The 13,799-nt window shown below is 38.4% G+C and overlaps 2 protein-coding genes across 2 annotated transcripts; one reads left to right on the forward strand and one right to left on the reverse strand.

Moving 5' to 3' along the window:
- Window positions 1-2,151: 2,151 nt before the first annotated feature.
- Window positions 2,152-6,034, reverse strand: LOC140924400 (superoxide dismutase [Fe]-like). Its single transcript, XM_073374435.1, is given in 3 exon segments — window positions 2,152-2,688; window positions 4,226-4,329; window positions 5,780-6,034. Coding segments are annotated over 3 exon segments (777 nt in total). The 3' UTR covers window positions 2,152-2,270.
- Window positions 6,035-6,119: 85 nt separating this feature from the next.
- On the forward strand, window positions 6,120-13,150 carry LOC140924332 (uncharacterized). The gene is made up of 8 exons (XM_073374362.1): window positions 6,120-6,418; window positions 7,410-7,640; window positions 8,537-8,844; window positions 9,417-9,748; window positions 10,516-10,679; window positions 11,233-11,305; window positions 11,718-11,750; window positions 12,971-13,150. The coding sequence occupies exons 1-8, from the start codon at window positions 6,198-6,200 to the stop codon at window positions 13,127-13,129; spliced, it is 1,521 nt and encodes a 506-aa protein (XP_073230463.1). The 5' UTR covers window positions 6,120-6,197; the 3' UTR covers window positions 13,130-13,150.
- Window positions 13,151-13,799: the final 649 nt, after the last annotated feature.

Consider the following 13,799-nt stretch of genomic DNA (forward strand, 5'->3'; position numbering starts at 1 on the left):
ATTTACAACGAAGGCAACTACTGTCAGGTGCGGCTAAAACATGCGGCTACATAACATTTATTATTAAATGGAGGAATCGGAAGGAAAGTGTTACTTTAGTGACCAAGTGAAATCATCAAGATCATTTAAAAGTTTTATTTTTCTTTCTGTTAGCAGTCGGCCCTGCATGTGAGCAAAACTTGAAAATGGAATAAAAAGAATTGGAGTTCTCGGCTGATAAAGAGACTTAAGATTAACTCTGAAGATGACTACCGCTGACTTCAGATTGACTCTGAAGACGACTACCGCACAGGTTGTCGAAATGCCAGTCACTGTCAACAACAACAGTCCTATTCAGGACTACGTTCACACGGACGATCAAACTCAACCTTTTGAAATGACTCCTGGGTTCAAACCTTTCACAGATTAAGTCATTGCAAATGAATTTTCTGCAGCATTTCGAATTCCTTCGTTTCAAGGAAGTCTCTTGTATTATAAACGGGTAACTCGGAACAGGACGGATAAACGAAAAATAACAAACACAAAGTGAGCAAGAGAAAATTCTTCAGAAGAATGAGAAGAACGTAAATTAAGCGGAAAGTTCTTTATGCAACCGGGCCATTTTCTTAAAAGTCCCAGTTACTTTTCGGGCCCTGAGCTAAATATTCAAATCAAAATCTGGTCACAGTTGTTCCAACGTGGGGTATCGCTATCCACCGGATAAATCACTATTCCAGTGGACGAGTATTAGGGAAACCAATTGGGCTATCCAGTGGATTATGATTTATCCGGCGGATAGCGCTATCTACCTTTTAAACTACTGGCGCGAGCTCCTAGAGAATAAAAGCGCGGGCCCTAGCTAGTCAATAGAGAGATTAAAATTCACTTTTACGCCAAACGGCAAACGTGAATTTGTACCACGTGACCAGGTTTTCCCGTAATTTTCGTTTACTTTTTACTACTTCTACCAAAAAATAAGTAGCTTCACGCCAGTTTTTTCCATACGAATTGTTGTGGACAGTTTTTATCTGCTTTTTTTCTATTCTGAGACAATCTCAACATGAATCTGACGTTTGCCGTTTGGTGTAAACGTGAATCTTAATCTCTCTAATAATCCAGTCCATTTGGTTCTGTTGATTGATAGTTTTATAATGTTATTGTCTATTTTGAATGTAAACAACAGCAGCTTTATGGGCCAACCTCGTTCCCAGGGTTCTCTCCTACCCGTCCCTAGGGAGCGAGAGAGCACGGGTAGGAGAGAGACCCTGAAAACAGCCCGTTTGTTATCAGGACTTTCGAGAAACTGGCCCCTGACTTCAGTTAGGCACCGGGGGAAAACTGGTTCTTTCGAAATATCCTCGTATTAAATGTCCGTCTTAACTTTTCAGGTCTATCGCGCATTTTTTGCGAGTTAACTCAAGTTGTTAACTTCACTTTAACCATTGGCCTTTTTTCTTTTCAGAACGAGAATTTCATCTCCAGGGACCTTGCAGGGATTCCTTCCACAATTCAAGAACGTGTTTTATAAAACGCTGCAAGACTGTGTGAGCTTTAAGGGCCTGTTTACATGGAGTGGGGGACCCCGGTCTAGTGGGGTTGATTTCTTTTGTTTTCACGCTCTAGGGGACACAAAACAAAAGAAACTTACCCCACTAGACCGGGGTCCCCCACTCCATGTTAACAGGGTCTAAAAGCACTTTTGTATTTCATATGTGTGACTTGCAAGCGTAGCCATTGTTTTAGAGCTTGAAAGCAACAACTAAACTCGTAAATTACACTTACTAATCGATTGTAATAAAGCGCAAACTGCGGTTACAAATATAGGAATGTATTCACACATTTTTTTTTTCAAAGCGCTGATACGGTCAGAGAACAAGAGATTTATTGAATTGACCCAAGGAATCCGTTTCTCGAACGTACCTGTAACTTTTGGGGCTTGAAGTCATATATGTAAGTCAAAATCTAACGAATTAAAGCGCAGCACCTAGCTATTAAAATAGTCCATTTTGTTTTGTAAACTTATAGTTTTATCATATTATCTACAAAACTATTAAAATCTCGATCATAAATGTATAAAAGCGTTCCAGGCCCGCTAGTTACCGGAATTAGGAGAGACAGGAACCTGGCCACCAAAGGTTCCCCCTCCATTTTTTCTCCCCCCCCACCCCTCCTTTTAATGTTCGCCACGTAGGGCACTGTTAACATAGCTTTTACATTTTAGGACTATCGTCAAAACAGTTCAAAACCTGGCTGCTGGTTTCTGAATAAAACATTAACCATCACAGTGACATTCACAGCTCATCATGCCTTGCTTGTTTTGGCCAAAATTCCAGCAGTTGGCTCACGGCATCCCAGTTTATGACCTTCCAAAATCCCTGCACATACTGTGCTCTGCGATTTTGGTGTTTCAGATAATAGGCATGTTCCCAGACATCAATCACCAGGATTGGGTACCGCCCTTCCATCATAAAAGGGCTGTCTTGATTTGATGTGCCAAGGATTTTAAGGCCCTGATGTTCTCTGTCAAAGCATAGCCATGTATAACCTGACCCAAAAATGTTAAGAGCATTATTCTCAAAAGATTGCTGAAAGTTAGAGAAACTGCCAAACGTCTCGTCAATCAGCTAGGCCAATCTGCCAGAGGGTCTTCTATCTTCATTATTTGGGTTTGGAGACATGATTGACCAATATAAAGCATGATTAACATACCTTAAAAGAAACAAATAATATACAGTCAGTTAACTCACTAATAATGGACACCTCACAAAAAATGACATCATTGATTTGTAAGTAGCTCCATGGTTAAGCTATCCTCCTGAACCGTGTCTTCCTGTACCCCAAACAAACCTACTGTAACTAGTATTGTTGCTTAACTTGCAGCTGGAATCTGCTTATACAGGAGAAGAAAAGCACTAAGGCAACTTCAAATGTTTTGTCGCTGAAGCTCATAAATACACAAATAAGCACAAACTGACACAGAAACATGCAAGATTGTTACCGTTAAAAATTGCACTATATTTCAGGGCCAATGTATTAATTTTTTAGCCCAAAGGTATTGAGGATACTACAAGTGTATAATTACTGTAAATGACCTAATAAATGCCTGAGGTGTCTATTTAATTTTGTAGGTTCAAGCAGGGGCGTTTACTAGACAGACATTGATTCTGATAACTGTAACAAGCTCAACAAACTAAATAAATATGCTTTCAGCAAAAACATCAAGAGAGTTTTAAAATAGAGGAATATTCACTCCATCAATTGAGATGTCTTGGCTGTCTAGAGATCAATATCACTCTTTCAAATCCCAACGTCAATGTCAGAATCCTAGCTCAGGGTTATTGTGTTGCCATTGTTTGTCTATTCTTACTTTGAACTTCACGTTGAATAAGATGAAATACGCAATGCCTTGTTAATCCAACAAAAAACTGTTATTTTGTAGTATTTTGGAGTAATTGTCATTGGGGGCACCTATAAGACAGGGGGCATTTATTAGAGAGGGGCATCTAATACAATAACAGCATAAAGGGGGTGTTTGTTAGATAAGAGGCATTTATTTAAAAGTGGGCATCTATTAGGTCATTTGCAGTAAGTCCCATACTGAGGACAAGAACCACTTTACATGGTCATTTTGAGCCACACGAGGGTCTAGCTGTTTGCAGGGCAAAGACAGTAATTTTGTTCCTCAGTTATTATAAAACCCCAAGAGTTAGTCCGGCCCTGGCAATCAAGCCCGTGACTTCCCACTCTGTAGTCAAGCCCTCCTGGCTCCAGCGACTGAGCTAACCCTGCTGCTACAAAAGTTATGCAATGGCTAACAAACTTTTCAGCAGTTAGTCATACTTACTTAACTCCAGACATTCAGTGACAATGTATGAGCAACATGAATCATGCACTTTTACTGATACAATTACTAGATTTCCCAGAGTACATGTACAAGATCAAAGATCATAGATCAAGAATTGCGGCTTGATTGATCCTAGTTCACCAGGAAACTTACATTATTACAACACTACCCAAAAAAAGCCTGTGAGCATGCTTTTCATTTGAGAAAATGTGAGTGGTGAATTATAAGCAAAACAAGGTGCAATTGCCATGCATGGGAGATGCGAGAAGAAGCTTGTCTGCAGGACTGAAGAATGGACAGCTCATTTTTATTATTCTGGAAGTTTCCCCTTTTCCTCGTTAGAAGTAGGTTAGAACCTACTTTTAAAATCCAAATATAAAACAAAGACTATCAATGACTTACCCTCCACCATTGTTTTTTATTTTTTCCCTCCAGTCATATGGTATAAAGCTGGCAAAATGTAACATTCCTATGATGGACTTTGAAACTACTGATGACCGAGTGCCCTGAAAATATATTTCTACCAGTTAGTTGCGGTAGACTCTGCACTATTATAATAATGTATTATCAGAAATGTAAAACGTATCACAATGGCAAGTTTCCATGGTAGCATCTTTATAGACAGATGTTTTTAGGTGTTTTTAGGGGTTTAAGAATGCGACATGGTTAAATCCAAAAAAATGTCTGTTTGAGAAGGGAGGCTTCCACTTGAGCTCTGAAGTGGAAATTGTAATAGAGGGTTTGCTTGGTCTTGATTGGTGACCTCACATCAAATATTGCTTCAAGGCATTGTCTTTTTTGTTATCATACAATTACATGTACCTTTCTTTGGGTCAATTTCATCTTTTGAACTCCTTAAAGTAATTCTATCCCTCAGGAAAAAAAAAAGAGAACAGTGCTGACACTTTTTCCCCTTCAGAGACGGGGAGATCGTTGTTGTTGATTGATCAAAGATACCAATACCCCTCCCTTTCCCCTGGAATTTCCAGTGCCTTAAAAATAAAGTTCCCCTACCTTTCCCTTATCTCTACAGACAGTACGCAGCCCTTTAAAAACCTCTAATCTTTACTGGATCTTTGATAGCATGAAGCTCTTAATAATTTTTGGTTAGGATGTACATGTATTGTTACTGATGTTTTTTATTGTTTTCTCCTGAGAAGCCAATCCTGGAGCTGTGCACTGCCCCAACGTCAAGCTTAAACTTAAGCTTAAACAAATGTCTTTTTGCACGATACAGATCAATTATTGATCAACAGGAAGTTGACTTTTTGAATGCTTGGGCAGTGGTTTAGCCAACATTTTTTCCCGGGGGGCGGGGAGACTCCGCATATGATCATGAAAGGGGTGGGAATGCTTGTCGTCTCGCTTAGGGGTGTAAATTTTGGATTTTGGTCTCACTTAGGGTTTTTTGGGCAAAACGCCATCACATTTAGCTGTGAAGGTCTCGTTTAGGGTTGCACGCAAAAAAAATATAAAAATATATAATTGTCTGTGTTTTAACATGGTCTCTTTTAGGGGTCAAAAAAAGCTTGGGCCATGCCCAGATTGGTCTCCTTTAGGGGTTTAATTCAAAATTTCCGACGAGCATCTCCACCCCTTTCATATGCGGAGTCTCCCCCCCCCCACGGCATTTTTCAGGCACATTATTGTCTCTATAACAGGTAGATGACTCGGCAAATAGAAGGTATATTTTTGGGAAAAGGACTCATTTCCAGTTGAACTGCATCACTCAAAAACGCCTTTGCTTAAGCTCTGTAATAACAGGGGAGGGTGGGTACAGGTGGGGGGTGGGGGGGGGGGGGGTGTTGAGGGGTGGGCTAAATGCAATGCAGATTGGCCCATTTAAAAAAGCTATCTCCAGAAGGAAAAAAGTATTTTCATCTGCATCATAAACGTTCAAACAAGAACTATCGACAAAACATATAATGCGACAACACGTTATTCTCTGTCACATACCGATTCACGAAAGCTTTTCAAGGCCGCATTCAGTTTCTTTGTGTAGGCCGCATGATGACCCAAATGGTGAACACGCATTGTCTCTTCGTCAATGAACGGTTCAAGAGCATCATAACTGTAAGGTAAATCCGGCAAGGTGTACTCCTCCTTATACTGCACAATATCGGCGTAGGGAGTGACACAATCTACGCCAGAAAAGTGGAAAAGAAGTATAAAAATAAACACAGAGATAATCCCCGACCGTCTGGAAGCCATTTTGGAGAGTAGCTCCGATGAAACCTGGGTTCGAACAGCACAGTCAACCCAATCTTCACATCACCGCTGCGCTTTGCTCACTTCCAGCCGACTTCGGCAGTTGTTTAACTGCACCTGTCTGATTAAGTCAAAATATTGACCTTTTGAAATCGGAGCAGGTGAAATGCTGAGAAGAAGTTTACTCAATTGTGCATTTTGCTTTTATTTGATATTCAAGAGCCCGTCTGTTTGTTTGGATGGGCACCAGAAACCATTCGGCGCTCATCGAGAACCCGATGTTGTCACAGAAGAGCTTCAAACTGTACCGCATCCGATAGAGTTTTGGGAAAAATACGTCTCGAAAAACAGACCTGTTGTGTTAAGAGGGGCAGCAAAACATTCCAGGTATAATTTTATAAACGTTTATTCGTTTTCCAGTAACGTTTGCAATCGAGTCTCAGTTCTATAAGGTTGCAAATATTTAAGTGTGCCTTTGTGCATTGGTAAGTTGGGCTTATGAATTTTTTAACTTCTATTTAATAAGATTGCATTTATTATTAAATAGCTCGAGTATAGTTAGCATTATTTTAATAAGTACTTAAATTAGTTAGAACTATTTTATTTCGATTTCTGCACTGTGAAGTTTTTTGTATGGTTATAGAAAAAGAATAAGCTTATAACGATTTGTATAAACAAGTTGCTTTTTTTTCATTTATCATTTTTTTTCTTGTTTGGAAAAAACAAAGGGTTTTCCCTAAGGCAAGTTTTAACAGCTGTAAGTATAATTACTATTCATGCAGATATTTGATTGTGAAAATGGTGTTGGTTGTATGACAGCTGTTTTGTTTTCAAAGGGGGTTTAACACCTAAAAGTTCTTCATACTTTAAGGCAATTGTTTTCATTACTTGATGAGGCTCTTCTTGAAATATATGGCATGCATATTTTCATGTTTATGGCAATGATACTGTAAGAAATTGGCCTCTTAGTATTAAATACAATTATTAAAAATAGACCACTTTAAAAATGAATATTCGTGTTACCTGATATCAACTTTTAAAGAGCGGATTGTGATGTATTATATTTTTAGGGGTGTGTGAAAAAAAATTCTAGTGACTTCCAATCAACTACAATTTTTTTATATAATGAATTTTATTGTGGGAGTAAATAATTAATAGCCCTTCAATTGTTTCAACCCTGTTTAAAAAGATTTGCAATGGGTACGTTGCCAAAAATTATTGCAAGCACAGTTATGTATAGGCTAAAGGCAAGATAATAAGTATTTTTTTAAAGCAGACTTTGTCTTTCCTGTTTTGAAATTGCTAACAACAGCATTATACTGGAAGGGGTTTAGTGTGAATTGCATTTTTCATTTTTAATGTTGAATTGTTATCCCAGGGCATACGAATTATGGACAGAAGAATTTCTTATTTCTGAATATGGAAATCTGACTGTGCGGCTTGAATCACGAGCTGAAAGTAATGACAGAATACCATCTGGAGAAACAGGAATTCTAGGTCGTGACACCGTCAGACATTTTATACAAAACTACCAGACAAGAGATGCTTATGTGATCTCACAGGTTCCTCAGCCTATGGAAAGAGACATAGGAATTCCAGCATGTTTAAGGTAACTTTCACCAAGTTCCAACCTTTACTAAGCTTGTGAATATACAGCCATCCATGCTCCTTGGGACATGTGCATCTCAATGACACAAATTGCATGCTGATGACATATTTATCAAACTGTTTATTTGGTTATTAAAATGTAATTTAACTTTAAAGTTAACCATGAAGAGCTTAGTGGTCAAGCAGTCCACAAGCTTAGCGGTCAAGCGGTTCATAAGCTTGGCGGTCAAGCGGTTCACAAGCGTAGCGGTTTAGCCATCCACAAGCTTAGTGGTCCAACAGTTAAACGGTCAAGTGGTCTACAAGCTTAGCGGCCAAGCAGCCCACGAATTAGTGGGCATCCAGTGGTCAATCCCATGAGTGCATGCTCACATGGAATGTGATAGCTTTGTACACTGCTAGGATGTGCGACTTCCTCATTGAGCATTTGTGCAATTTTCTGTGGAGTGGTTCATTCGCTAAATTTTAGCGTCTTCCCCCCGCCCATCCCTTATTAAATGTTTCATCAGTGTGATAGGTGCCTGGAATGGGGGCTCATGGCTTGGTTTCAGGGATTTGCCAGCCATGGGGGTAGTATTCTATCTGGGGGCTGGCTGGCCACAGTCAAGCCCCTGGGTATCCCAGGCACCCACCTTCCACTTAAGGGAGGCAGTTGGTTAAACACAGTTAATCTAGTAGTCATGGGGTTCCAAAATATATAAAATTTGTGTGAGTTTATGCATCTCCTGTTTGACTGTGCATGTGGTTGATGCTGTGAAAAAGTCAAGAAAATGTTTTGCTTTTGTGAGTCTATACCACTGTAAGTTTTGAGTGACATGTCTGGCTGCATTGCAAGGAAGCTGAAGGTCACTCAATAAATTTAAAAGTTATTAAACTTTAATTCTCTTTACCTTGCAGATGTGGTTCTTTTGTTGAAGCCCTCCAAGAGGTTCACCTTTTCCTTTCAGCCCGTGGAGGCCAAACAAAGCTTCATCAGGATCCATACAGTAATATACATTGTGTATTTAACGGTACCAAAGATTGGCTACTAGTTCATCCAGACCAGACAAATCTTGTTTACATGTCAGACGATTCTGCATTTGAGTGGGGAGGATATTCAGAGATTGATGTTGATTCTGTTGACCTAGAATTGTTTCCATTAATTAAGGATGTGCATTACTCGAAAGTAACAATGAGTAAAGGTGACTGCATCTTCATGCCTGGAGGTGAGCTTAAACTTTCAATAAATGCAGTATTATGGTTGTATCAGTGAACAGTTTTTTGTCATACTTAGACACTTGTCTACTTGTTAACTAAATTAATGCAAGAGTATTAATTCTACCTTAAGCTTCACTCCGTTTGCTTCAATTACAAGTTTATATTTCATCATATTTTCAGGAGATAACTTGATCCCTTGTATTACTGGAAATTAAGGGTGCAGCAATCAACTGAAATCATACTGTCATATCAAGAGTATCATCTTCATATTTTTGATCTGTTATAATGAGAACCAAAATTCAAAAGTGGACTAACTCTTTTCTTTCACAATTTTTTTTTTTAAAAAAGCAGAAACAAAAACAAAAACAAAAAAATCCAGGGTGCGCAGCATATGATTTCTATGAAACTTTCTAGTCACCCAGAAGCAAACATCAAGCACCAGGGGCTAACAAAATTAAATTTCAGTGGAGATGTGACTGTAGTATTTCAGTGGAGAAATGATTGTAGTCTAAAGGTTTCAGGGACTAAATTAATGGATAATTAGAGGAAACAAAATTTTATTATTTTGTCTTCCTTACAGGTTACTGGCATCAAGTTCGCTCTTGGGGGCACATGAATTCTGCTGTTTCAATTTGGTTTTCACAAGTGAAGCATTTTACAGACCAAGGCTGTGACCAAGCAAAGATTGACTTCATGCCAATGAATCAAGTGATGGTGCTATGGCGCTTTTCTGGGCATGGCAATCTTAGTCAAGGCCACATGGATATCCACATTGTTAAGAGATTTCTGTTGATGCTGGCTGACAGTGAGGGAAAAATATGGTTGAATGATTTTGTAGCAAAGTACCTTAATAGTGAAAGTGATGTTAAAAGAGATGTGATGAGGGAAGATGAAAGGGAAAGACAAAAACAGGTAATTCATCAAAACCCTACTGATGAATTTTTTTTCTCTTTGACCAGGGGTGGGATGAACCTTGCAATATTATTAAAAAAAGAAACATGACAATAATGTTACGAAAATCACTCAAGACTAAAGGCAGCTAAGTGTTCTCAACCACAGGAAAATGGCTGTTGCACCCAATTTTTAGTTATCGTTTAAACTGATAAATACTATTAATATTGCATGCATGACAAGTGCAAAAATGAGGATAATCCAAGTGCTTTTTTTCATTGGGTATCTGTTGTAGTTAATTTTTTAATATCTCAGGAAATTTTTCTTTTTCTTTTGTTTCAACTGCATGCATTAGCTACATTACCATACCCAAAAACAAGAGAATAAAAATTACCTGAGATAAAAAAATTAGCTACGACATATCCAGTATGCATGAAATCAATAATTTGCTAACTTGGGATCCATATGGATGAAAGCTAGGATACGTTAGAGGTCAATTAATAACTGATTTCAAGTTAAAATTTTTTAACCTAAAGGTTGATTCTCATTTCCCTTTGTCCTCTTGGGCTAGGAGACAAAGGATTTAACTTAGAATCAACCTGCAGGTTACATTACTCCACTGCAGTTTATGTTATTGGCAACATAGTGTTCAAGATAGTGATTGTCAGTCAGTTTCATTGCATGACGTTGCCGTGTTCAAAGCTATCCATTGATGTTAGAAACCCTTTCACTGCTTGCAGAATCTGCTGGCTGTTATGTATTTATTCTTAATTTTTATCTCATTGCAGCTAGTTGATTACTTAGATCCTGATGGTAAAGGCTTTGTCACTGAAGAGTATGTGCAGAACCTTTCTGTTGATCAGATGAAGGAAGTCTTGTTGTTTATTGACCCTACTGATGTCTCAAATACTGAAGAACTTGAGTACAGCCACATTGATGCAGGTTACATTGAGTGAGTGGTATTTTGAAAAGAATATTAATAACAGATTGTAGTAATAATAAAGCCAGCCATAAGGGAGGTAGCTGGATGGGCAGTCAGTCTGGTAGTAAGTCAGAGTCTGTCATAGTCGTTAAACTGATGTACTGTACTGTAGCCTGTTAATACACTTGTAAGCATAATTTCCACTTGAGGGAATGATCTGCCCCCTCTCACTTGTGAGTTACACAAAGATCATTTTTGCTCACCACTTGAAAAGGAGAGCTTACTCTCAAGCTGTAAATGATTAGGCAGTTCACTGGTCTGTCAAACAGCTAGCAGTCAAGCCAGCCTGGTTAGTCATTCTGTTCATCAGTGCGAGTGAGTCAGTTGGTCAGACAGCCAAAGGAAAAGGAAGGAAAAAGGACAAGTTAGAACTACAAGTTATTAATGAGGCAGTCAGACAGCCAGTCAGGTAATTCTGATCAATAATTTGTCACTCATTTACAGGTAGTCAGTCAATCAAACAAGCCAAGTTAACCAGTAAATAAGTTGATTAAAAATACAGTACTGTTCCAATTACTTACAGAGATCTATTGGCCCAGTGCTATAATAAAAGAGGAATCTTTGATAAAGACAAGTTTATGTCAAGTTATGTTCAGGTAAGGGAAGAGAATGCTTTTCTCAGATAATGGTGTCTTGCATAGATGCATCTTTTATCTTATAATAGATGTGGGGATTTTGATGTAAAGTTTTAATTCACCTCTCTTGCCCAACAAGTTAAGCATGCAAACATCACATCTGTATTAAAAATATGTGCACAAATGAAGGCATCTGTTAAGAACACAAAGAACAGCATGAACAAGAACATCCTTAAAACAGAAATTTAATGTCCCTATTACTTAAACCAAAGGTCCTGTCTTAAGTTAGCTTGAGATCATGCCCTCTCCCTATCCCCCTAAAAGAAGTAGGCATTGAAGCCTCTGTTTGTGGGTGTTATACAGTCATGTAATGGAGTGTAAATTTTATGTTGTAGTTGAACTGTTTTAGTTATATCTTGCTAAATCTCATTAGGATCTTGGAGGAACTCATAGAAAAGCCCTTGAGGTTAGTAAATGGTTTTCTCAACGTTTGCAACTTTTATATGGTGATCATTACTCTGAATTTTACTGGACAGTATATGAATAGCAAGGTTCATTTCTAACAAAATTGTGGTGCTACATCAGTGAGGGAGTGAAACACAAAACTTAAATTTAAGCAACTGAGTTGATGAAGTCTAATATTCCACAGCCTGCTCCACGGACAATCAGTACATCTGCAAGCCAGCACCAAAATCCTTACTCTGGGCCCTAATTATCAGTGTACTAGGATTTGAGGACGTGCCATGGTTGGCCTGTTAAAAAAGCCATTGCTCAATTAATTGGCCAATCAGGTTGAAGGAAAATTTGAACACACAAGTTCCGGTAATTCATTGAGTCTGTTGGGGGCCCAGAACAAAGATCTCCACATCGCTTCACAAATTTTTAACCTGGGTTAAAATAAATTACATCTACCAGTGACTGTACCACTGACATTCAGAAGCTGATAGCAGAAGGCTACACTGAACTTATAAGGCTGTGTTATTATGCTAAACCAGATAGCTCTTGCGCCAGCGTGAAAACCACATTACACATAAGAACAATGATTTCGGCACAGTGTTTTAAGTGGATCATCACACAACAGATAGGTTTCTGTGTCACTCTTTGCAGCAATGTAAACAGGTATTTACAGTGGCAGGGAAGTGCATGAGAAGGAGTGGGGACTGGAACCCACTGAGATGAACATAAATTAATATTCAGGAGCTGTGGGGATTGGGATTTAATTTAGTAAACCAAACCCTCTCGGCCAACCACTTCGGTGTTCTAGTTCTGGCCCTGGTTTCTGATAGGCTGATAAGCACTAATCCAGGATTAAAAATTCTGTTCCACTTTTTGTATTTACCTTTCTACACCTGTATGCATTGCTTAAAGAGTTAAACATTTTGTGTTATCATCATTTAATCTTGGAGTAAAGACACAACAGTATTTTGTAAGCTGTAGTGACATGTTCTTAGATGAGAAAACCTTGCTTGAAATTTGTTTTAATCCTGGGTTAAACTTAACCATCTTTCATGGAACCAGGCCCTGGGGTTGTATCTGTTCATACTGGCCCAGAGTACCATTCTTTCTTGTCAACTTGACTATTATAGTGTACACATAAAACCTAAGTGCTCAAAACATCACCTTTGACCTTTGAATTTTTGTCATTTCAATTACTGGTAAATTTCATGGCTATTATTTTGCCTACAGATAATAGAGAGTCTTGGAGCAGCTAACAAGGAGGTTTCTCTGGCTTCAATAGTGCCATTAATCTCACAAGCTTTGCACAAGTTTCACAGTTCAAGAGTACATGACCCAACTTTTGAACGGAAAATGTATCAACATTTACGTGAACATGATGAACTTTGACTGCAAGAAAAATTTATTCTTAAGAACATTCACTGCATAATACAAAGCACTCAATGCTAATATAAAAATATGAATAAAAATTAATAAAACCTTTCAGAGGGAAAAAATAAACTCCGTGGTACAAGAAAAACAAACCAAGGCAAAAGCCTTTAATGCTCCCAACCCTGTCCCTTCCTCTCCACTACCTCCAAGAAACCTTTATCTTTAATTTGAAAAACAAAAAGTTTATTTATAGCACTTAGTACAAATTTTTACTTGGTTACAAATAATGTTGTTGTGAAAATGCCAGGGAGCTCCCTTGACTAAAGTTTAAAATTATAGCATAGCTATAATTATGAGTCCTTAATACAGTAATTAGTATAGAACAACTTTTGGCCTTTTTAAGCCTAACCCTTTAAACCCTAAGAGCATAAGACCTAAATTATTAGTTGTTGCCCCTATTCATTTCCTAAAGATGTAGTGTGAAGAAAATTGTTAACATATCAAGCACCTTGCATGACCACGTCCCAAATTCTCTTGACCACTCTATTAAAAGCATTGAGATATTAACCCCAAGGAGCCCAGTGCTCTGAACCTGTAAAATCTAGGGTGCCCAGCATATGATTTTTATGACAAAACTAAGATTTTCTAGTCGCCCAGGAGCAAAAGTTAGGTGCCAGGGGCCACCGGG

Source organism: Porites lutea, chromosome 14 (genome assembly GCF_958299795.1).
Source record: "Porites lutea chromosome 14, jaPorLute2.1, whole genome shotgun sequence".
Lineage (NCBI taxonomy): Eukaryota > Metazoa > Cnidaria > Anthozoa > Scleractinia > Poritidae > Porites > Porites lutea.

What these genes read in the sequence shown, in the direction of transcription:
- LOC140924332 (XM_073374362.1), top strand. Translation starts at nt 6,198, where the DNA reads ATGCTGAGAAGAAGTTTACTCAATTGTGCATTTTGCTTTTATTTGATA. An exon ending in GGAATTCCAGCATGTTTAAG is followed by an intron (nt 7,641 to 8,536) that starts GTAACTTTCACC and finishes TTTACCTTGCAG; the next exon opens with ATGTGGTTCTTTTGTTGAAG. An exon ending in AAAGGGAAAGACAAAAACAG is followed by an intron (nt 9,749 to 10,515) that starts GTAATTCATCAA and finishes ATCTCATTGCAG; the next exon opens with CTAGTTGATTACTTAGATCC.